This window comes from Thamnophis elegans, chromosome 4 (genome assembly GCF_009769535.1).
Source record: "Thamnophis elegans isolate rThaEle1 chromosome 4, rThaEle1.pri, whole genome shotgun sequence".
Lineage (NCBI taxonomy): Eukaryota > Metazoa > Chordata > Lepidosauria > Squamata > Colubridae > Thamnophis > Thamnophis elegans.
In genome coordinates this window covers 121,122,217-121,146,915 of record NC_045544.1, presented here as the reverse complement: position 1 = coordinate 121,146,915, position 24,699 = coordinate 121,122,217, and the positions used below count along the sequence as shown (strand labels likewise).

Sequence of the window (24,699 nt, the reverse complement as noted above, 5' to 3'; positions counted from 1 at the left end):
CCGTGCATGCATGCCAATCTCCGCGCTCCCTTACCCCCTGCACATGCATGCATACTCACCCGCATGCGCCCCTCCCCCATGCATGAGTGGCAGAGACCTAAAAACCAGCTGGCCGGTGGGAGGCAGGGTGGACCTAAGCTGGAGCGATAGCTCAAGTACCCACAGAGAGGGCTCTGTGTGCAACCTGCGGCATGTATGCCATTGGTTTGCCATCACGGTTCAATCTGATCCAGGTTTTTAAGGAAAATCAAATGGGAGGTTGTACTTAATACAATCTTATCTCCAAGTCTGTTTGTTACCAGTCTGGGTGAGAATATGTAATGTCTGGCTAAGTAGAATTCCTGACCTGGCCCCTAGTGATATTGATGGGCTCCTTCCATGCAGCCTGGAAAGATAGGTTGGGGCAGAAGATAGTGTGCAATGGGGCTTTCCCCAGGATTTAGGAACGGGGTTGGGCCATGCCAAATACATCCTGGAATGGAGACTAAGAAATGGGCAGGTAGAAAGATTAAGCAAAACTTCCACAAATGTGTAGTTAGTCACTTTGTACATATTTCATAAGCAACGTAATATCTTAGTTCATTTTCTGAAAATATTGGAGAGTTTTCAACTTCACTTGTTTTGATATTCTCCCATCAGCAAATCTTGAAGGGAGATATAAGAGTGAAATTTCTTAGAATGTTGAATGTATTTTAAAGATTGGTATTATTCCCTTAAAATTAAGAGAGGGTTTTTTGTAATGTTATTATCTCTATGCTAAAACAAATGAGAGCCTAATGCTGGGAAAGTTTGAGGGCAAAAGAAAAAAGGGAGGACAGAGAATGAGGTGGCTGGATGGAGTCACCGAAGCAGTCCATCTGAGCTTAAATGGACTCCAGGGGATGGTAGAGGACAGGAAGGCCTGGAAGAATGTTATCCATGGGGCCGCGATGAGTCGGACACAACTTCACAACTAACAACAACAACATAGCAAACTGCCCAAAATGTGCCAAAGCTAACTTTGCTGAGACTTTCTTTATCTTGCCAAAACCACTATTGAGAAAGTCTCAGCTAACCAAAGCCATGAGAAGTAACAGAAGTGCATTTTCAGGGGGGGTTAAGGACCAGTGTGATTAAAGATTGAACACATGCCAGTTCTACTTCCTTTGGCTTAGCATGTGTATTCTGGAGATGGGTAGCCGTGCACGTTCTGAAATCCACGGGGAGCACTAGCTAAAAATCTCCCTGGGATTTTGTTCCAACGATGTCATTGGCCAGCTTGTTCAGGGAATCGATGGCTCTGGTTTTTGCTGTGACAAGTGAACGGAGCAACACCCAGGTTTACTTTTCTGACTGCTGTTTGCAACACATTCATTTACTGGACATAACCAATCAACAGATCTAGATAGTCAAACTGTTCTCCAAAGCACCCAAGGATAGAACAAAAAGCAATGGGTGGAAGCTAATCAAGGAGAGAAGCAACTTAGAACTAAGGAGAAATTTCCTGACAATTAGAACAATTAATTAATTAAACAATTAATCATTGCCTCCAGAAGTTGTGAATGCTCCAACACTGGAAGTTTTTAAGAAGATGTTGGATAAACTTTTGTCTGAAGTGGTGTAAGGTTTCCTGCCTAAGCAGGGGGTTGGACTAGAAGACCTCCAAGGTCCCTTCCAACTCTCTTATTCCATATTCTAGTTCATTCCCCAGGCGTGTCTTTCCTTCCTTCCCCCTGGCAAGTCCCACTTCCAAGTAGCGTTTCTACTTTCCTGTTGGAGAATACCGGCTCCCATAGAAAGTATTAGGAAGGGGATCCTTATGTTCAGAAGCAGCGGGAACTGCAAAGTAAGGGGTGGGGATTAAAAAAAACCTCCATCGAAAGTGCTGGCCCCAAGAAAAAAAGGAACCGGGATTTGGGGGAAACGGATTTGGCTCTTCCCACGTTCAGAGGCGCTCAGGGCGAGAAAATCCTCCCCAAGGCTGCACTTTAGTAGTCCTTGTCTTCCCCGGTTGGGCTCCTGCCCACCCCGAAGTCCCAGGAGGCGCGGTCGAGTTACGCGGCGGGGCGAGGCGAGGCGAGGCGAAGCTACCTTCTCGGAGGGCTTCCAACCGGCGCCCTGCCCGCGCACCGGGGCGTGCTCAGTCAGCCCTGCCGGATGGGAGGAGAGACCGGAGCCCAAGGGGCTGAACGTGGCTAAGCTTCCCGGCTCTATCGATCGGATCCTTCGGCGGGACGGGAGACGGAACGATGGCCGCGGCTGCTGCTCTGATCGCGGCGCTGCTCGGGCTGCTGCCCGCCCGGACGAGTACCGGCGCCTCCGGAGGGAGAAGCCAACCCGGAACGGCCCAGGTGAAGGCAGGCGGGCGGGAGGGAGGGAGGCCGGAGCAGGTCTTAGTCAGCCGGGAAGGGAGAGAGAGAGAGAGAGAGCGCTCTGTACATGCCCAGAGACACGATCCGCATTAGATCTCGGCCTACAGTCCCTTAAGAAGAAGGGGACTAGATAAGAGGTAACTTTCATCATAAAACTTACTTGAACGAGGCTGTGGTTCTAAAGGTTAACGATGCCATTCATACTACAGGGAAGTTTTCCTGATGTGTAGGTCTAAAATTCCTCCTTTCCCCCCTCAATATATTTTGTATTATTATTTTTAAAATTATACATTTATATTGTGTGTGAGCAGAGTTGGTTCTGGGTATCATTCATATTAATTCAATTCACAATAACAATATTAATAATCTATATCACATTTCTCAAATTTAAGTAATCATCGTTATATTGTTCAAACATACATATTCAAAAAATGCTTAACTCCTCATCTTTGTCTCTACCTTCATCTATATCTTTCTTGTTTCTATCTAAACATTTCTCTCTTATATATGAACAAATTTAACTAAGTTTCATTTATATTGATCCAATTCACATTAACATTGCTGATAATCTCTATCACATTGATCAAATCTATATATTTAGACATCTCTTCAGTACTTCAATTCTTATCCATAAAACTCCTCCTTAGAGAATATGGAAATTAAGCTGCTTGGAGAGCCCCCCCAGACTGGCATTCCCCATTCCTGTGTTCCTGATCTCTAACAATGCTTCCTTTGTGTAGAGAGGCTCTGTTAACTCTCTACCTTAATAATAACTCTTAGTAGGAGTGAATGTCCATAGAGATTCTCAGTCATCCAGGCCATGGTTGTCCCAAAGCTGCTTTTTTCTCCCAAGAAGCAACTGGACTTTCTGGTTTTTCTTTGAAGATGTTTCGCTTCTCATCCAAGAAGCTTCTTCAGCTCTGTCTGTTAGTAGGACTGTTCTTTGTCACTACTTTCCTCATTCCTTTTAAAGCCATTTAAACTAAGGGTCACCAACCTTTCAGACCTCAGGGACAACTAAATTCATAGTTTTAAATCCCTTAGACCACTAATACGATTTTTAAAAAAAAGATAAATAGTATTTTGTGCAATATAAAAATGCAAATAATTTTTCGGCGGACCACCACAATTTTCTCACACACAACCAGTGGTCTCCAGATCACCGGTTGAGGACCGCTGATTTACACTGATACCCATGCTGCAAGCCAGTTTGATGAAGTGGTTAAGGATCCAGGCTAGAAAACGGGAGACTGAGAGTTCTAGTCCCACCTTAATATACAGCTGAGCGGCCTTGGGCCAATCACTCTCAACCCTAGAAGAAGACAAGGGTAAACCATTTCTGGAAAAACCTGGCAGAATAAACTGCTGGGATTTATCCAGGCAGTAGCCAGGAGTCAGTGCTGACTCAAAGGTGCCCCCCTCTACTGTGGTCAAAGCCAGAACTGCAAAGAGGAATCTGTGGAAAGGGCGATGTTTAAACAAAAAAGATGGCAACCACTACCATGCAACTGAAGATATATTCCAGTGGTGGGTTCCGGATCCCGTTGCAACTGGTATGGTGCAACGGGGCTGGGCGTTCACCACATGAACGCATGCAGAATTCTGGACCCCAGAAAGGGCTTTGGCTAAATCCTGATTAAAATGAAGGCATTCATTGGGCAGAAGGTATAAGCATCTGGACTATGAGGTTAAGCATCAGCACTGCAATCACCTGCCGTATCTGTCTGGCTAGACCAGTGGCTATGAAAGTCATTCCATGGGCTAGCAAACAGGATTCAGCTAGAAAAGAGGCTGGACACCAGTGAAAATAGGACAGGTTAAGGCAGGGGTGGCAAACTCGATTTCATTGAGGGCTGCATTAGGATTGCGTTTGATCTTGGGGGGGGGGGGCAGGTGGGCATGCATCCCAGCTCAACATCCCTCTTGTCCTGCAGCCCTCTGCCAGAGAAAACGGAGTCTGCAGGAGGCCGTTGCGGCTGAAAATGGAGTTCCCCTGAGCTCCATTTTCACTGGCAAAGGCACAGTGGGCTGGTCCTTTGCTGTTTCCAGGGTAGTCCTGCAGGCCATATCTAAGCACCTCATGGGCCGGATCCGGCCCATGGGCCTTGAGTTTGGCACCCCTGGTTTAAGGGGTGCAAGTGTTACCCAAACAGCTCCATGTTCCCACTCATTGCCAGTCTTCTCTGTTCAGCATCAGTGTCACATTGTAGTTGGTTCCCAGACTGATAAGGATTTAGGAGACCATTATATAAACAACCAGCTGCCAGATTTCCTGTTACCAGCAAAGACACCTGCTGTAGAAAAGCTGTTTGACAGAAAATCAGAAAGCCTCCATCCTGTAACCACATGGGGACGTACTGGCTGTAAAGTCAGCTGCAAGTCAGCAGTAATTCTTGCAGCTCCATGAGAAAAGAAGCTCTGAGGAAATTGTGCTCGAAAAAGATGTGGCCCTTGGCTTTGAGACAGTTGCCAAAGAACTTGACAATCTGCCACCTGCAGCAGCTCATCTACCAGTGGGATAGATCCTGTGGAAGTGAGCACAGGACCTGAGGCTTTCGTTGAAATGACAAAACAAGCCACATGCCAATGTGATGCAGACTTCCTTTCTTCTGTGTATGCTTGCAACATTACTTATGCTTGCAAAGAGCTATGGTAGCGCAGTGGTTAGAATGCAGTACTGCAGGCTATTCTGCCGGTTGCCTGCAATTTGGCAGTTGGAATCTCAACAAGCTCAAGGTTGACTCAGCCTTCCATCCTTCTCAGATGGGTAAAATGAAGACCCAGAGTGTTGGGGGCGATAGGCTGACTCTGCAAACCACTTAGAAAGAGCTGGAAAGCATTGTGAAGCGGTATATAAGTCTAAATGCTAGTGCTAAGTGCTATTATGACACAGGTGAAAGAGGAGTGGACCTGTATCCTAATGGTGCAATGATAGTTTTGTCATTTGTCAACCTCTTGACCCCCTTTCCCACTCCTTAAATCTCTGGAGTAACCCTCCTAATTTGCAGAAAGCATCTGCTTAGAAATGCATTTCCCAGCCTCTTTCTTTGGCATTACTACTTCATGTCCTAACAAGAACACACAGTTTAATTCTTGCTTTCTCCGCTGTCTTGTAGGAACAAAGAGCTTCTCTCCCGCCCTCTCTAAAATTCTGGTCCTTGTGGGGCTACTTGTCATCCAAGCAGCAGTCAGTTTTGACAGGCCTGGATTTGTGGTTTCTGGGGGCAGCCTCTGGTCTTAAGCCTGGAGAGAAATTAATGAGGCGAGTGGGTTGTCTGCATCTATGCGTCTTTCCTTTTTTTTTTTGCCGCCCCGTTTCACAGAACAAAAGGGAGAGATATCGCTTCAGTTTAGGGCATGCTTTGCAGTGTGTTTTCCCATGATGCTCACTTCTTTATTTCCTGCTCCTTCGGAGTATTCTATAGAAAATGGAATTTCCTCCTTGGGGAAATTAGGCGGGGTGGGGGGAGGAGATCCAGATTTACTTATGGCTCTGGGGTCAAGAACAGATCTGTTAAAAAGCTGTTTTGAAGGAGAGTTGAGAGCCCTAATTTGAGTTGACTCATGAAGCAACTTTTAATCCTGATGTTATCTGGCCAGTTTATAGCATTAGGTTTTCTCTGCCAAGTGTCAATTTGGAACTAGTGTGCAGAGAAGGGAACTCAATGTTTATTTTTTATAAACACATTTTATCTCTTGCTCAGCCTTACAAAACTTACCAAATTAGACATTCTCCCCAATTAAAACTGGATCAGTTTCACTCCTTGAAATGTTGACTGTACAAGTTAATTATCACACATTTAAATTCTTTTCATGATTGCTTTGAAATCTTCTGCTGACTTCTGTTAAATAAGATTCCTTGGCAAACCTTTTCAGCACCAAGTGCCAAATCAGAAGCCTGCGCTCCATGTCCGGGGCTGCGGAACTGGGTTGTCGATGGGGATGTCCGCCACCCCGATGGGATCAGGGAGGTGCGAGCCCCCCCCCCAAAAGGCCAGACGAAGCTGGTGCATGTGCAACGGCCAGCTGGTCTTCGTGCACCCATTCGCGCCAGAAACCAGAAAACCAGGTGGCCACCACACATGCCCATCAGAATTGGAAGATCATCTGCCTGGTGCAAGCATGTACACCAGGCAGCTGCTGTTCCGGTTCCTGGCGCTCCCGCACACGTAAAGACCAACTTTACGAACTTTACCAACTTCAGCGAGCTGAAACCGGGAAGACGGTTATAGGTTGTCTGAAGAGGAACAATACCACATTCTTTCTACTGTGACTTTGACATTTTCTGTTGCTCAATCTTGGTCTAAGCAGCTGAATTTCCTCCTGCTCCCGATTAACCTGACTACTGCGGCCACATAAAACAATTATTTTATTTGTATTTCTGTCAATATGCACATACAGCCTTTCACCTCTGCTTCCAAGGCACTTTACAAAATCTTACAAGAACAGACATTTTGTACTGTGGGAGAGTACAGTTAAACCCATTGCAGGATGAGGACTTTTTAATGGAAAGATCTTACTAAGCTAGTTCAATAAAGTTGGCATAATAGATCTTTTTTGACTATTCAATCAAAGGCCTAAAGTCACCCAGTCAGTTTCTGTGTCTAAGAAAGGATTAAAATCTGAGTTTCCCTCTCAGCAATATTTTAACTATTACATTATATTGTCTCTTGCACATGTGTGCACGATTTAAAAACAACAACAATACTTTGATTTTCTACAAGGATTTTTCCCTCCCCATTACAACTGAAGCTATGGAAGTCTGCTAATTACCGGGCAGGAAAATGGCTTCCTTGCGCTGTTTATAGTTTCCCATAATGATACAAATCTGGTAGCGGTCACCCATTGTTATGAGGGCATTTCTCAACATCATTACAATTGTATCCATGGTGATCTTGTCACAGCAATTTCCTGAAATGCTGATAAATATGCATAACTAGTTTTCTCGCAGAAGGCATTCTCGTTAGTTGTTTTCACATGGTAGAGACTAAGGAAATTATCTGGGTTATACATTTGCTGTTGCACCACAATCTGGGTGATCACCAGGTCAACGTTAACTCAAAGGCACGCATACCCATCCACCCACAACTCCATACACAAACATATCTTTTGACAAACTCTACACAAGCATACCAACTGACTGGCCTTGTATGATCCATCTACCCTGTCTATCTATCCACCCACCCACCTATCAATCTATCCATCCATCCACCCATCCATCCATCTATCCATCCACCCAACCCATCCATCCATCCATCCATCCCTCTATCCACCCAACCCATCCATCCATCCATCCACCCAACCCACCCATTCATCCATCCATCCATCCATCCATCCACCCAGCCCATCCATCCATCCATCCATCCACCCACCCACCCAACCCATCCATCCATCCATCCATCCATCCATCCATCCATCCATCCACCCACCCAACCCATCCATCCATCCATCCATCCTCCCAACCCATCCATCCATCCATCTATCCATCCACCCACCCAATCCATCCATCCATCCATCCATCCATCCATTCATTCGCCAGTAAGCCCTCCATTTTGTCTATTGTAACATGCCAGGAAGGAAAACAAAAAGTGGAAGGGAAACATAATTGTGTGTGTTATTTGCCTCTGATCTCCGCCCAGAGATATTGACATAGTGGTAAAAAGCCTTGTCAATTGCACTTTGAAACTGATAGGAAGAAAGGGTCAGTAACAACTAATTCTTTTCCCCATTGCAGGATTGATGAAAATGGCATTCCCCCGCCCCCCCCTCCACACAGTGTTTTTCGGGCCCTTCCTGAACCCTAACCCTTCCATTCTGCTATTGTTTCCAGATCTTCTAGAAATGTTTGATTATGGCTTTTGTTGTTTTCATTTCGTTTCTAAAAAAAACCTCTGACAAATATGGAACAAATGTCACTCCCTTCCCAAACATTCCGTTTCTGCATCAGTAAAAATTCGCCTTCATTCCACACAAGAGAATTAAAAGAAAGTGTAGATGGAGGAATCACCTGTAATTTGGCACTTTCTGCTGCACTAAAGCATAAACATTAACAATTAAGGGTTTCCCCACCCTCCTTATTAATCTCTTTCAGATTTCCTCCTTTTTCAGGCTTCTCCTTTTTTCCCCCCAAGAAAAATGTAGTCATGGTACACATTGCAGATATTGCATTATCAGGTCTTCTGTAGTGGGGATGTGTCTGTTGATTATCTGGTCTTTGGAGAATAATAGGGCTGGAAAAGGAAGTTCTCTTCCTTTTGCTCTGCTCAGTCTGGAATTAATTTGTTTTAGGAATCAAAAGCTGATAAAGAAAGGGAGTGCTGGGAAAAACAGAGCTGATAGAGACAAAGACTTTAGAATAAAGATGTTTCTCTGGCAGATACAATAACTACAAGAAATCTGGCAACTCAGAATTGAAACTGGCTCCTCAGCAGGCACAAACAGGGTTTGAAGTGGGAGGCATGCAGCTACAAATGGATATTCTTTGAGCTGAGTATTTAAAAGAGGGAACTAACTATAATTTCTAAAACAGACCAAGAATATTCAGCATACGAAGTACGTAAAGACTTTCACAACCATTGCGTAGAAAGGTTGTGGGTTTTATTACAAGGAAATAATAAAAGAATGCCAGGGGTTTGTTTGTTAGTTTTTCGTATAAAGCCTAGTGTCTTATCTATTATTATTTATTTTGATTTGATTTTAGAGGTTTCTGGAGAAATATGGCTATTTTGAGTCTGTGCATCAAGTCCCGGACTTAGCAGGATTCCCCGATGCCATAAAGTAAGCCTGTGATTCTCATTCTTCTCTTGCTGGTTTTAGTTATTGACTTCCATCTCTGTTTAATATCTAACTAATCCCTAAATCCCAGGCCTTCCTATGCAGTCTGTTGTTAGCTTAGATCATGTAGTTGGCCAGCTTTCATTGACATCTGGTTCTGCTTATTGGTTTCCCTTGTATGGGCTTAGTTTCTTTTGTAGTATGACCAATGCAGCAGTTTTGACCCAGCTGGTAGATTCCTCAAATGCCAATGCTGCCTCCTGGACTCACGCCATATTCCACTGCTCCCTCTTTCTTTCTTAAATCTTTTATTTCCTTTCCCTTCTACCAGCTTCATGTTTTGTAGGGTTATAGTGGCAAATGCTTAAAAACGGCATGGTGGCCTAATGGTAAAGACATTCGCCTCACATTTGGATGGTTGAGGGTTCAATTTTAGGTAGCGGCAGATGTTTCTCTCCTAGGGCGCCAAGAAAAAATATCTGTTGTGAACTCTGCCTAGGTGTCAGGAAGAGTATCCGGCCAGTAAATGCTCAGCTCTATCCAGTTGTGACTCTATCCAGATAGGGACTAAAAGGCCATAAAAAGGGGAGTTTGTGTGTTTAAAAACCAAGGGCTAAATCAGTATTTCTCAATTTATTTATTTAAAACATTTACCGTATTTTTCGGACAATAAGACGCACCAGTGTATAAGACGTACCAAGATTTCAAAGTAGGTAAGTAGGAAAAAAAGGTTTTTGTCTTCCTCAGCCCCCAGGAGCACTCTGCAGGCTTTAGCAGGACTGGGGGAAGGCAAAAACACCTTCGTTTTGTGAAAAACGGCCCGTTTTTCGGGGTCAGGGCTTTGGGAGGCCAAAAATGGCTATACTCAATGTATAAGACACACCAACATTTCCATGCTATTTAGGGGGGGAAATGTGCATCTTATACTCTGAAAAATACGGTATATAGCCACCCATCTTTCAACCAAATCTGGATGTCTCCAAATCAATGCTGTCAACTTTAAGATGTGTGGACTTTAATTCCTCAGCCAGCCATGAAGTCTGCGAATCTTCAAGTTGCTGAGGTTGAGAAATACTGGCTTAAACGAAGGAGCGTCGTGTGACTTCCATCCCACTTCTTGAACTCTTACAGGGAATTTCAATGGATTTCTCACCTGCCCCTCAGTGGCGCCCTGGATGCCATCACTCTCCATCACATGAGTCTCCCTCGCTGTGGTGTCAAGGATGCAGAGAGCCACACGGCATGGAAGAAGCGCATGGATGCCCTGTTCTCAAGAGGGAAAGCCAGGAAGAGTCGCAGGAAACGATACTGGCATCAGAGTAAGTCTGCTTGAGTTTGGAAATATGTATCCTTCTCCTGGGGCAGGTTGTAATTTCCAACTGTTGTTTTAAAGTGGGAGCTCCAAGACTCCAAGGCAGAGGTCTTCAAACTTGGCAACTTTAAGACTTGTGGACTTCAACTCCCAGAAGTCATAGTTGGCTGGAAAATTCTGGGTGTTGAAGTCCACAAGTCTTAAAAGTTGCCAAGTTTGGGAACCCCAGCTCCAAGGAGATGCCCAGCAGCCCCATGGAGTTTCTGAGCATCTACTCTATGTCTAGTACAGATCCAAGGACAAGAGACCTTTGGAAACTCTCTATTCAATTTCTGGGAAGAATAATTAGATAGGTAATTTCTCCAAGGGAAGGTGACATTATCTGATGCTCTTTGAAGAAAGCTCTTCCATAGCAGTATTACTCCTGAAGAAGTCCAGTGTAAAGATTTCCATCCTGAGGTCTTCTCTTGATGTTGAGTGGACATGTGGGATGCCTGGGAGAGTTGCAGACCAAAGAAGAGTTGAGTGTAGCAATAGCAATAACATCAGCATTTAGACATATAGAGCACTCTGTGGGAAGTCTGCAATGTAGAAGTGTTTGCATACTGCCCCCAACAATCTGGGTCCTCATTTTACCGACCTTGGAAGGATGGAAGACTGAGTTAACCTTGAGCCCCATCAGGACCAAACTCCAGGCTGTGGGCAGAATTTGCCTGCAATACTGCACTTAACCACTGCACCACATCAGTGTACAATGAGAGATGGTCCTATGCCCGTGCATACATTCATAAACAATACAGTTCTTGGCTACTTCCTAATTAAGTGTGCCATGCATTCAAAATTCTTTTCTTTATGAGGAAAAGTTCTTTCGTCAGTATGTATAAGAATGAATAGAGGAAAATACAATAGAAGTTCTCTATCTGCACTTTACACTGGACATACTTTTCTGTTGTGGCCCAGCAGGGGCCGTTGGAGCTGCAAACAGACTCCAACAGCGAGGGGCCTTATGAGTCGGCTCTGGAAGAGGTGGAGGACCCTGAACAGGGTTCCGACTCCGAGCAGAGTGCAGAGAGGCTGGTTGGCCACCAGGAAGTGCCTGAGGCATGGAGCAGCGGTGAGAGCCGAAGGGAGTGTGCTCATTACGTCAGGCCTTGGAGTAGTGACGAGGAGACAAGGGAGGTGGTCCTGGATGCCTGGCAACGCCGGGCAGATCGACGGAGAAAACAGCTATGCAGTTACAAAAGATAATTGGACCCAGCTGTTTGTAATTAGGCTCCTCTCAAGATTGTATTTAAGGAGGGACTCAGGGAGGAGTCTGATTTGCAGGATTCAACTTCATTCTTAACGCTGGAGAAGCTGTTATCTGTCTCTGTCAAAATCTGAGTTGCTGCCAAGGTTCTTATCTGTTTGTTATGCTTGGGCTTTCAGCCACTGAGATTTATGTTTCCTGCTAATAAAGTGCTGTAGAATTCCAGTTAAGTTTGCCTCGGCATTCGTTACTGGACGGAGGAGGGGGGTCAGAACACTTTTCTAAGTATGGAGGCCAGTTTCCCAGACACCACTGTAATTCAGGAAGAGCATCGGCAAAAGACCTTGTCACGTAGCCTTCCAAAGCATAGCGACTTGGAGAAAAGACCATTAGGAGGGATAGTTAGGACAACTTTCAGTTCCTTTTTCCTTTTCATTTATTCATTTATTTACTTACTAGCCAATAACCCGCCATTGCCCGGGTATTTATTTATAGGGGGAAAATGTCTAGACCAAACATAATTTCTAATGTTGGATTTTCCCCCTTACCAGAGGGAGCCTCCTTGTGGATTACTAGGAAGCTATTACCATGGCAACTCCACTGTGCTGCACAGTAGAAGGCATTTTACAGCAGTACGGTAGAATCTGTTTGAAGGCACAACATGCTGTATCTTCACAGAACACACACACCAAGGGGTTTAGGGCTGTCTTACCCCCACAGAATTTGTTTCCAGAGAGTAAGTCATCTGTGTCCCAAGTTAGATTGAAATTGCTCTAAGCATTCCAGAGTTACGCTGGAACATACAATCACACAGCCGTTTCTATATATAGGATGCATCTTTCCCCCCCGCAAAAGAGGGTGAAAATCTGGATGCGTCTTATACACTGAATACAGCATTTTTGCCTCCTGAAACCCCACTCCCTTTGCAAAAATGGACGTGCAGAGGGTTTGGGAGGCTTGCAAAGTGCTCCTGTGGTCTGGGGAGGGAAAAAATGGGGAGAAAAAACAGGCCGTTTTTGTTCATTTCCCTCCCCCTCATCCCCCAGGAGCACTCTACAAGCCTCCCAAACCCTCTGCATGCCCCCACTTTTTTGAAAATAATGAGGTGTGCAGAGGGTTTGGGAGGCCTGCAGAATGCAAAAACTTTTTTTTAAAATCTACCTACCTGTTCGAAATCAAGGTGCTTCTTATGCTCCGGTGCGTCTTATAGTCCGAAAAATACGGTAGATAGATAAAAATGATATAGCTGCCCATCTCACAATAAGTGACTCCAGGTGGCATACAGGGAAAAAAAAGTACAAAAACAATAAACATGTCAAACATGTTTATATTAAAAAAAAAAAGAAAACAACCGCATAGAGCAGTGTTTCTCAACCTTGGCGACTTTAAGTCCTGTGGACTTCAACTCCCAGAATCCCCCAGCCAGCTGTGACTTAAAGTCGCCAAGGTCGAGAAACACTGGCATAGAGAGATTTAATCAGCAACGAATGTGTCCTCCTCGCTGGACTCATTCTAGAAAATTTAAAAAAGAAGAAGTGCTGACTAAATAAGCCCTGAACCACTTATTCTCGTTGGGAATTTCAAGTGCCAGGCATTAGGCTCTTTGCCTACTTACCAGCTCTGTTGGCTTAATAGCTTTCCTAGACAGCAGAAGTCAGAGAAGCTGAGAGAGCAGCTGTTTCGGAGACAACCCCCCCCTCCCCGCCAGGAAACATTTGAGTGGAAGGATTAGGTAAATTGCCTGTGCAGGCTTCAAATTGGGCCTGACAAGGCTGCATCTGGGTAGGAGGCCAGAAAACACCGGGTTGCCGACCCCCCACTTGCAAAGTTTTCATGGTTGTCTTCTCTAGCGTGAAACAGGCCTACTCTTTGTCACAACTGCCTGGCCTTCTTCCCCTCCCTGCATTTGTGCCTGAGGATACAATACAATACAATAGCAGAGTTGGAAGGGACCTTGGAGGTCTTCTAGTCCAACCCCCTGCCTATAAACTATACCACTTCAGACAAATGGCTATCCAACATCTTCTTAAAGACATCCAGCGTTGGGGCATTCACAACTTCTGGAGGCAAGCTGTTGCAACAGCTGCCAAAAAAGCCAAACACAGTTCTAGGGCTGCATAAACAGAGGGTTAGAATCAAGATCACATGAAGTGTTAATACCACTTCATGATGCCTTGGTAAGGCCACACTCTGAATACTTCATTCAGTTTTGGTTGCCATGATGTAAAAAAAGATGTGGAGACTCTAGAAAGAGTGCAGAGAAGAGCAACAAAGATGATTAGGGGATTGGAGGCTAAAACATATGAAGAATGGTTGCAGGAACTGGGTATTTCTAGTTTAATGAAAAGAAGGACTAGGGGAGACATGATAGCAGTGTTTCAATATCTCAGGGGTTGCCACAAAGAAGAGGGAGTCAAACTATTCTCCAAAGCACCTGAGGGCAGGACAAGAAGCAATGGATGGAAACTAATCAAGGAGAGAAGCAACTTAGAACCAAGAAGAAATTTCCTGACAGTTAGAACAATTAATCAGTGGAACAACTTGCTTCCAGAAGTTGTGAATGCTCCAACACTGGAAGTTTTTAAGATGTTGGATAACCATTTGTCTGAAGTGGTATAGGTTTTCCTGCCTGGGTAGGGGGGTTGGACTAGAAGACCTCCAAGGTCCCTTCCAACTCTGTTATTCTATTCTATTCTATTCTATTCTATTCTATTCTATTCTATTCTATTCTATTCTATTCTATTCTATTCTATTCATTATGGTCATAACTCAAGGACAGTAAGGCTAAGAAGAACCAGATTGGTAGCAAAGTACTGAATAATCAATTTTTAAAAATGATGTCGGAAGCTTTAGAAAGATTTTACAAACAAATGGTGGCAGTTGGAATTGGGCCTTGCTCTAAGCAAGTGGGGGGGGGGAGAAACCCCACACAGTGGCTGCTTTTTTGCCATAAAAACTAATACTGCAAGAAAACCTTTCCCCTTTGTAAATGATTTTTGCCTTCCGCCAGGAACACACCTACAATTTGAGATCCCTGCGGCTCATTTTACAAGGTTTGAGTCATGGTTCTTCCCCCCCCCCCCTTAAAAATCTTAACCGCAGCTGTCATTTGTAGCTATCACTTTGTGGGGAAATAAACAGTTTGCACCCATCCCAAATGCAGGTGTGCTTCTTAGAGCCTGTTGAAACTGGGCTGTGTGTTTCACTTCCAGAAGATGAACATTGGAAGTGAGGCCCTTACAAAATGGTTGATCCTGTTATCAGTTGATGCTTGTTAGGACAGACAAGACTTTTGTTATGGTTTTTAAAACTTGTGTACTTGAGCCTCTGGCGATAGAAAGAATAGCTCTATTCACAAATCATAAACCTGTCAATCCCATTTTAGCCTAATATTTTCTCCGTGCTTTGATTGTTTGTTTGTGCTTCAGTGAATTCTGTAGATCTAGAAAACTGGAATAAAGTAAAACCGGGTTTAAATTAACCAAGCCTGAATTCCCACTCAACCTGAGGGGGCCAAAATAATAGATTTCCTGCATTTGTACAATTCAAGCTTGGTTTTGAAACACACTAAGCCAGAAATAAGTTATCATGCTTAGCCTTAATCATATTAAGCCTGCTCTTGAATACATGTTTTCTTCCAGGGTTCAGAAGATTTTATGAGAACGCAGTCTAAAAGTGCCGGGGTGGGGGGGGGGAGGAAATTGGTGGATGCCTCAGAGCAAATCTGGCTGTTGGGTTTTGGAGACCGTCCAGCTTTGGCAAGTCTAGGCCCAGAATTAAATAGCAATGGCTGCGGGGCAGCTGTGTAACCCTATTTACAGAGAGTGATTACAGAGATAGAAGAGAATAATTTAGCTCAAGGTTATACTGTGGCATCCTTTATGCTGTCTGAGCTTGGCTGTTTTCTTGCAGACATTTCATCACCATACTAGACAACACCATCAATGCTAGAGGAGAATGGGGTTTACTCTCTTTTTGTATGCTGGTGGCTCGCCCTATAAATGTTAGTGGTGTATTGGTGGTGGTTCCTTGTTTAGTCTGTTGTTTATTGTTAGCTTGTTTGTCTGACTTGGTAGTTCCTTGATTGAGGTATTGCTTACTTCTTGATTATCTAGCACTAACCTTGGTGTTAATCCCTGCTCATCTTGGTGTTGATTTGCTGGTGAGATGTTTTGGTCTTTTTGTTTCCTTTTTTGGATTTCTGATTGTCTCATTGGAATAGTATGTAGATGTTGTTTATCTCTATGTGCCTGTTGATGGCTAATTTGTCTGAGGGCCAGTCTTCCTCTGTGATAATCTTCTGTTTGAAAGCTTGTCAGAGTAATCCTTTGACTGATGGTATCCTTTAAGGGAAGTCTTACAATAGCAAATCCAGTTCTTAAAATTAATTATAAGGAAGGAGAGTAGGAGCTTTGAAGTTGTCCATCTATGGCAGAAGTGGGGAACTATGGCTCTTTTATGACTTGTGGACTTCAACTCCCAGAATTGAAGTTCACAAGTCATAAAAGGACCATAGTTCCCCACCCTTAATCTTTGGTAAGCATGTGAACACAGGAGAAATCTGTCTCAAATCATCCCTCCTCAAAAATTGAAATAACCAGATTTTGCTTGCTTTCCTCAACCAGTTGGATGGAAAGGAATCTTTCAGGGGAGGGATACCATTCCTGTGTGTGTGTGTGTGTGTGTGTGTGTGTGTGTGTAAGTGTAAATGTAAACAATAGAGAAAGAGAACCCCGTAGATGACATTCGTTAAAAGAGGGCACCCACAAGAAGTCTGCCATTCTCAATTTAATCGGGTGGGAACCTATGGTCCCAAAGAGGTATTAGTTGAACAAGAATGGTTGAAGCTTGGCCTATAGTTCCCGGTACCTGAATGCTGACGATGGATAATAGGGGTTGTTGTACACCCAAACCTCTAATCAGTGTTTTAATAGGCATACAGGCAGAATCTAAAACACAGCATTTGTTAACGATTTTTTACAACCAAGTTCTGCTCTTTTTACCCCAATCAAAATTTATGCACCAAGCCATTTTGCAGTTCATAGTCTTTAATCTTCTCTACAGGGCTTGTTATGTTTGGCCGATATAGGGCTGGATGATCTATTAGAGTAATTGGAGGGAGGAAGATTGACATCTTGGCCCCCAAATGATGGTCTGTGGGGCTCCCTTGATCCCTAGGATGAGCTCATTTGTTTTTCCTATGCCCAAAGCAGGAAACAGGGGGATGGAACTGCCTTTTCTCTTAGAAAGGAAATGTTTTCAAGGATGTCTGAAGGAAGCAGTCCATGTCCTTTCGCTTACCGTGAGAATCACAGCAGGCTGCTGAATGGGGAGCTGTTTCTGACTGATAGAGACTATCAGTCTGATGTTGACTCACTCTCCCAGAGGTCTAGAATCACGCTACATCCAAATTCCTGGGAACAAGCAAACTACTTCCATATTCTCACTTCCTCTAAACTGAGGAAATGGGGTTTTTAAAGGGCTAGATACATGGCACTTCTGGATGGGAAGTATGCCCACATTTGTGTAGCCCATTGTGGGAATAATCACAGCTTATTTTGTAAGAGAATAAAACCCATTTCCACTGCCCCAAAGCCACCCATTAGCCAAAAAGGCAAGAAACAACATACCGTATATACTCGAGTATAGGCCGACCCGAATATAAGCCGAGGCACCTAATTTTACCACAAAAAAACTGGAAAAGTTATTGACTCGAGTATAAGCCTAGGGTGGGAAATGCAGCAGCTACCGGTAAATTTCAAAAATAAAAATAGATACCAATAATGTTTTTGAATATTTATTTCAAAGAAAAACAGTAAACTAGCGGTGTATTCAATGAAATACTTCACTCACCTCATGATGCTGATGTCCCACTGTGATGATGATGTCCCATGCAGCCGCGGGAGCGATGTCCCGCTTCCTATGACACACGGCACAGTGATTCCTATCATTGGATCACTGTACCAGAGGAGGTGGGACATCGCTATGTGGCTGCTTGCCATAACAAGGAGGAGGTGGGACATCGTTGCAGAGCGGCAGGAGGGGGAGGAAGGGGAATCGTAAGACAGCCCTGCATTACATTAGAACGTGAGGAGGGGGGATGGTGCGGTGCGCGCTGTGCGGCAAACTGACACAGAGGGAGGGGAAACTCACAGGGGCACTGGGCCATTCACGAGTGTCACCCAGCGGCATGGCCCCGCCCCTTTTTCTCCTCCATTTCGGGCAAATTTTTCACTGACTCGAGTATAAGCCGAGGCGGCTTTTTTCAGCCCAAAAAGTGGGCTGAAAAACTAGGCTTATACTCAAGTATATACAGTAGCTAAAGATTGCTAAAAGTGCACTGGTCCAAAACAAAAGAACTGAAAGGCAAAGGAAATTAAAAAGACAAAAAAACCCATGCCCATATTTCCCTTCACTCACAAAAGGGATAACTAGACTTCATATACAGGTGACACTCGAAAAATTAGAATATTGTGCAAAAGTTCATTTATTTCAGTAATGCAACTTAAAAGTTGAAACTAATATATGAGATAGACACATTACATGCAAAGCAAGATAGTTCAAGCCATGATTTGTCATAATTGTGATGATTGTGGCTTACAGCTCATGAAAACCCCAAATCCACAATTTCAGAAAATTAGAATATTACATGCAATCAATAAAACAAGGATTGTACATAGAACAATGCCAGACCTCTGAAAAGTATAAGCATGCATATGTACTCAGTACTTGGTTTGGGCCCCTTTTGCAGCAATTACTGCCTCAATGCGGCGCGGCATGGAAGCTATCAGCCTGTGGCACTGCTGAGGTGTTATGGAAGACCAGGATGCTTCAATAGCGGCCTTCAGCTCTTCTGCATTGTTCGGTCTCATGTCTCTCATCTTCCTCTTGGCAATGCCCCATAGATTTTCTATGGGGTTCAGGTCAGGCGAGTTTGCTGGCCAATCAAGCATAGTAATCCAACAGTCATTGAACCAGGTTTTGGTGCTTTTGGCAGTGTGGGCAGCTGGAAAATGAAATCAGCATCCCTATAAATCTCGTCTGCGGAAGGAAGCATGAAGTGCTCCAAAATCTCCTGGTAGATGGCTGCGTTAACCCTGGTCTTAATGAAGCACAGTGGTCCAAGGTCCTGTTGCTCAGTGGTCCAAAGTCCTCTTTTCTGATGAGAGCAACTTTTGCATCTCATTTGGAAACCAAGGATCCAGAGTATGGAGGAAGAATGGAGAGGCCAATCAAGCGCAGTAATCCCAGTCATTGAACCAGTTTTTGGTGCTTTTGGCAAAAGTGGCTCTCATCAGAAAAGAGGGTACATATGCATGCTTATACTTTTCAGAGGTCCGATATTATTCTATGTACAATCCTTGTTTTATTGATTGCATGTAATATTCTAATTTTCTGAGATGGTGGATTTGGGGTTTTCATGAGCTGTAAGCCATAATCATCACAATTATGATAAATCATGGTTTGAAATATCTTGCTTTGCATGTAATGAGTCTTATCTCATATATTAGTTTCACCTTTTAAGTTGCATTACTGAAATAAATGAACTTTTGCATGATATTCTAATTTTTCGAGTTTCACCTGTACACAACAAAGAAAGAAGCCCACAGTTATAGAAAAGATGCTGGGAAAAATTGAGGGCAAAAGAAGAAGGGGACCGCAGAGAATGGGTAGAGGACAGGAAGGCCTGGAGGAATGTTGTCCATGGGGTCGCAATGGGTGGGACACAACTTTGCAACTAACAACATCAAATAGAAAAGAACAAATAGAATTGTCCTCTGGCTATAAAGCACCAGAAGGCAAGACAAGAAAACAATGGATGGAAAGTAACCAAGGAGAGAAGCAACCTAGAACTAAGGAGAAATTTCCTGACAGATAGAACAATTAATCAGTAGAACAACTTTCCTCCAGAAGTTGTGAATGCTCCAACACTGGAGGCTTTTAAGAAGATGTTGGACAGCCATTCATCTGGAATGGTATAGGGCCTCCTACTTGAGCAGAGTCCTAGAGGAGATCAACCCTGACTGCTCTTTAGAAGGCCAGATCCTGAGGATGAAACTCAAGTACTTTGGCCACTTAATGAGAAGGAAGGACTCACTGGAGAAGAGCCTCATGCTGGGAAAGATTGAGGGCAAAAGAAGAATGGATAACAGAGATTGAGGTGGCTGGAAGCAGTATTAGGTATTTAGGTATTTATTAATGCTTATAGGCCGCCCTTTTCCCTGAGGGGACTCAGGGCGGCTTACATAAAATAAGGGGGGGGCATACAGACAATAGACACAACAATACATAGAAGTAAAATAGTAAGCAACATTCATTCATCATTCGGGTGGGGACAGTTATCTTTGTCCCCAGGCCTGACGGGCTAGCCAGGTCTTAAGGGCTGTGCGGAAGGTCTGGACGGTGGTGAGGGTACGAATCTCCACGGGGAGATCGTTCCAAAGGGTCGGAGCTACTACTGAAAAGGCTCTCCTCTGTGTAGTTGCCAGTCGGCACTGACTGGCAGATGGAACTCGGAGGAGGCCTAATCTATGTGATCTTATTGGTCGCAGGGAGGTAATTGGCCGTTAAATGGACTCCAGAGGATGGTAGAAGACAGGAAGGCCTGGAGGAACGTTGTCCATGGGGTCGTGATGTGTCAGACACAACTTTGCAACTAACAGCAACACTTGTCCAGAGGGTCAGACTAGAAGACCTCCAAGGCATCTTTCTGTTATTCTGTTAAATTAGCATGACTCAGGATTTGAGGAGGAAATAACCAAGCCCATTTTAGCCTGACATTTGGATTGTGTCATATGTGGTAAAAATGTTGATGTGCATCCTGCTAAAGAGAGGGAAGGGTTACTGATGTTAGAGAATAAATTTCTTCAGCTATAGGGGATTGGGGTGGTAGGAATTTTATGAGGAAATTACAATTGGAGAGACAAAATTTGGATGTTGGTGTCCTTGACTTTTCAAAGCATAATTTATGCCCTTAGTCCCTTATGATTTCATCTTATTTGTAAATGAATGTGGGCTCTAATTAACAACGCTTTCATTTTCACTTGAATTTCATTTAGTGGTTTCCTGCAGAAAATCACAGGATTTCAGAATCAATACACACAGACACAAGTTACTGTTGTGGGACAATGAATTTTAGTTGTATTTCTTAAATTTCTGCTCTCCTGTAACTCTGAGGATGTTTGCACGTTTCTTTAGAACATTCACTTTGAAGATGCTGAGAACGTGCTCTTGTTGTTATTGTTGATGTGCCTTTAACAAGGAACAGGTTGCTGGAATTAATCGCCTTATGTCTGATTCATTTTTTCTGATCTTCCCTCCCCTGATTTCTCTCCCTCCTCCATCCCAACCTTGTAGGTGGCAAGTGGTATAAACGACACTTGACTTACCGGCTAATCAACTGGCCTTGGTACCTGCCAGAGCAGCAGGTCCATCTGGCAGTGAAAGCAGCTTTTGAGCTCTGGAGCAACGTCTCTTCCTTGGTTTTTTGGGAAGTAGCAGAAGAGCCTGCAGATATTCGCCTGACGTTCTTCTATGGGGATCACAATGATGGAGTTGAGAATGCCTTTGATGGTCCAGGTGCTGATTTGTTATATCTTCCCTCATAAGCATCTTTTGGTTATAAGGCCATATTGGTCCAGAGCAGCGATGGGTTTCAAAAAATTTTAGAACCTCTTCTGTAGGTGTGGCAAGCTTTGTGCGTGTGGCTTGCTGGCCATGTGACTGGGTGGGAGTGGCTTGGCAGTCATGTGACTGGGTGGGCATAGCCAACTTGTAAAATGTGATGAAACTCACTTAACAACGCTCTTGCTTAGCAACCAAAATATTGGCTCAGGAACTCTGGCATTTGAAGCACGCAAATCTTAAAGCTGTCAAGTTACAAGACCCTTGCACCCCTAACCCTTTAGGAAAAAAACCCCCAGGGGTGTTCAAACGTGACAGCTTTAAGACTTGTGGACGTCAACTCCCAGAATTCCTCTTCTCGCTCTTCATCTTGATGATGTGTGGACGGGTGGGGGGGAGGGAGCTGGAACTGGTTCTAAACGGCACTGTAGATTTGTGGAACCTCTTCTATAGAAGAAGTTAGAACTGGCAGGAACCCACTCCTGGTCCAGAGTCTTTTTTTATATATTATTCATAAACATTTTAAATACAGTGTATTGTCAGAACATATGATTTACAAAAAAGCAAAGAAAGAACAAAAAGAAATATTAACACATATATTAATAACGATAATAATAGTGCAACATAATAATTTTAATTAGATTTCTCTTTATATTAGCTTATTTGTAATTCTGTTAATTATATTACCATATCCATAATTATAAACCATCTTTATATTTAATTCATACATAGCAATAATCTTTCTTCAGCTAATTTCTACTTCTTATCTCTAACCACTCATAAAGTCTATTCTATGCTAAGTAATATTCTGTGTCCTCTTTGTCTTTTATTTTTAATATCAATCTATCCATTTCTGCACAGTCTAATATTTTCCAAATTACATCCACATCTAATGGAGTGTTCTCATTTTTCCAATATTGTGTAAATACAGTCCTTGCTGCTGTCAACACATGCAAAATTAAATATATAGTCCCTTTATCATAGCCCTCTGGCATTATACCCAACAAAAATATTTCTGGTTTCAGATCTAGATGCTGCTTGGTCATCTTTTCCAACCAAGTATGTATTTTTGTCCAATATTTTCTTGCTTTCATACAAGTCTACCACATATGATAATAAGTACCTGGAGTCCAATTACACTTCCAACATTTGGCGGACATATTGCTAAACATTTTTTGCCAATCTTGCCGGTGGCATATTGGCCCAGAGTTCTGATTTCATGCATCTTCTGTCATAAGTTTCCTACTGTTTCTGAAGTTACCTCCAAAAGGTCAGGACTTATAAAGAAATATGCAATCAAGAGCCTTGGGCTTAGAGAGAGGCAGAGAGAAAGGTGGTAGGGCAGAAATTAGCTTTACCCATCCTGAAGTTTTTCAAATGTATAGAAAACACCATTTCCTTGATACTGTAATCTGCTTTTGCTCTACACTGTCAAGACATGCTGTAAATAAAATAAATATTGATAGTCAGCCTGGCTGAAGACTTGGGATTCTGATCCTAAATTTGAGGAGCCTCATAGTTTCTGACATTCTTCTACGTGGAATCTATGCAACCTTCAAAATGAGTTTCGCACCTGTATGCAGAATTCATCATCATCATCTGGCAACTAAGCAGCTTAATTTCTCAGAAATTATCTTGGTTTTTAAAAACATTTTCAGTGCTGAAGTCTTGCAAAAGGTCTTTTCCCTGAAGAGTGGTTTTTAAGAACTGTCTTTCTTCCAGACCTTCAATCAGCTCAAGCAGGTCTTTTAAGGGGAAAGGTGACTTGGTGGCTTTTACTTTCCTCCCCATAGGAATCACTTAGATATTTCCCAATACAATTCAAAAAAGCACACAGTATTAAGTCGGACTATGACAGCAAATTATTTTATGTCTCTTTGGCCTGGAATTAGGATGAAGGCTTTTTGTTTCTCCACTGCAGCCAGGCATTTATTCTTCTGCTCCTAAAATTGGGAAGTTGGCAGCAATAAAGATGATCATAGAAGCAGCATCAGCAGTATGGGATTCTCTGATGGATGGAGTTGACTGACTTTCATAGCTAAATGTAAATAGTGTTCAAATTGATCTGATTTCTTTTTCTCTTTCCTTAGGGGGTGCTCTGGCACATGCCTTCTTCCCACATCGTGGCGAGGCCCATTTTGACAATGACGAGAGATGGTCCCTGGATGGTGGGAAAGGCCGTAACCTCTTTGTGGTGATGGCACATGAAATTGGACATACGCTGGGACTGGAACACTCCCCCGTGTCTAATGCTCTTATGTCCCCCTACTACAAGAAGCTGGGCAAGGGATTTGTCTTGAACTGGGATGATGTTCTTGCCATTCAGAATTTATATGGTAAATAGAACTTAATTTTTCAAGAGTAAAATATTCTCAACAGTCTGCTTGACTGTAGCTTTGGAACCAATTGGAGTGAATAAGACTCTAGACAAGAACAAAAAGGATAATTAGGCGACTGTAAGCTAAAACAATGATGAACGGTTGCAGGAATTGGGTATGTAATCTAACGAAGAGAAGGACTAGGGATGAAATGATAGAGTCGTCCTATATTTGAGGGGCTGTCATAGTGAAGATGGGGTCAACCCTATTCTCCAAAGCACCTGAGGGCAAGACAAGAAGTTACAGATGGAAGTTTATCAAAGACAGATCCAACCTAAAATTAAGGGAAAAAATCCTTTCAGTGAGAACAATTAATCAGTGGAATGGAAACCAATTAATCAGAAGATATGGGTGTGCCATCACTGGAGGTTTTTAAGAAGAGATTGGACAGCCATTTGTCCAAAATGGCATAGGGTCTTCTGCTCAAGCAGGGGGTTGGACTAGAAGACCTCCAAGGTTCCTTCTAACTCCATTATTCTCTAACTTTGGAGTAGCCCTTTCAGGATGGCTGCTGTTCCAGTTGAAATTGCTGTTGCAATTTCACTTTCTGCTTTACAAATGTTACCTTTCCATCCAGCCACCCAATATTCAGAGATGTGTGACTCTTATATAAGGCTGTGCTACCTGGTCATTATGCTTACCTTGACCCCTTCCAGTCCGGCTTCAGACCTGGTTACAGCACAGAAACCGCTTTGGTCGCATTGACCGATGATCTCTGGAGAGCCAGGGATGGAGGCCATGCGTCCATCCTGGTTCTCCTTGACCTCTCGGCGGCTTTCGATACCATCGACCATGGTATCCTTCTGCGACGACTGCGGGAGGTGGGGGTGGGAGGCACTGTTTTGCAGTGGTTCTCCTCCTACCTCTCGGACAGGTCGCAGTCGGTGTTGGTGGGGGGGCAGAGATCGTCCCCTAGGCCCCTAACATATGGGGTGCCACAGGGTTTGGTCTTATCCCCCCTACTATTTAACATCTACATGAAACCGCTGGGCGAGATCATTCGGAGGCACG

At 43.6% G+C, this 24,699-nt stretch overlaps 1 protein-coding gene across 1 annotated transcript in view; it reads left to right on the top strand.

The window, feature by feature from the left end:
* The first annotated feature begins 1,651 nt into the window (after positions 1-1,651).
* The window catches only part of MMP28 (matrix metallopeptidase 28), a 34,897-nt gene continuing 11,849 nt past the window's right edge, over positions 1,652-24,699 (top strand). Inside the window, exons 1-5 of the mRNA XM_032216328.1 lie at positions 1,652-2,330; positions 9,052-9,128; positions 10,257-10,444; positions 21,044-21,265; positions 23,401-23,646. Coding sequence (XP_032072219.1) covers positions 2,229-2,330; positions 9,052-9,128; positions 10,257-10,444; positions 21,044-21,265; positions 23,401-23,646 — 835 coding nt within the window. The 5' untranslated portion in view covers positions 1,652-2,228. The remainder of the gene's footprint in view (positions 2,331-9,051; positions 9,129-10,256; positions 10,445-21,043; positions 21,266-23,400; positions 23,647-24,699) is intronic.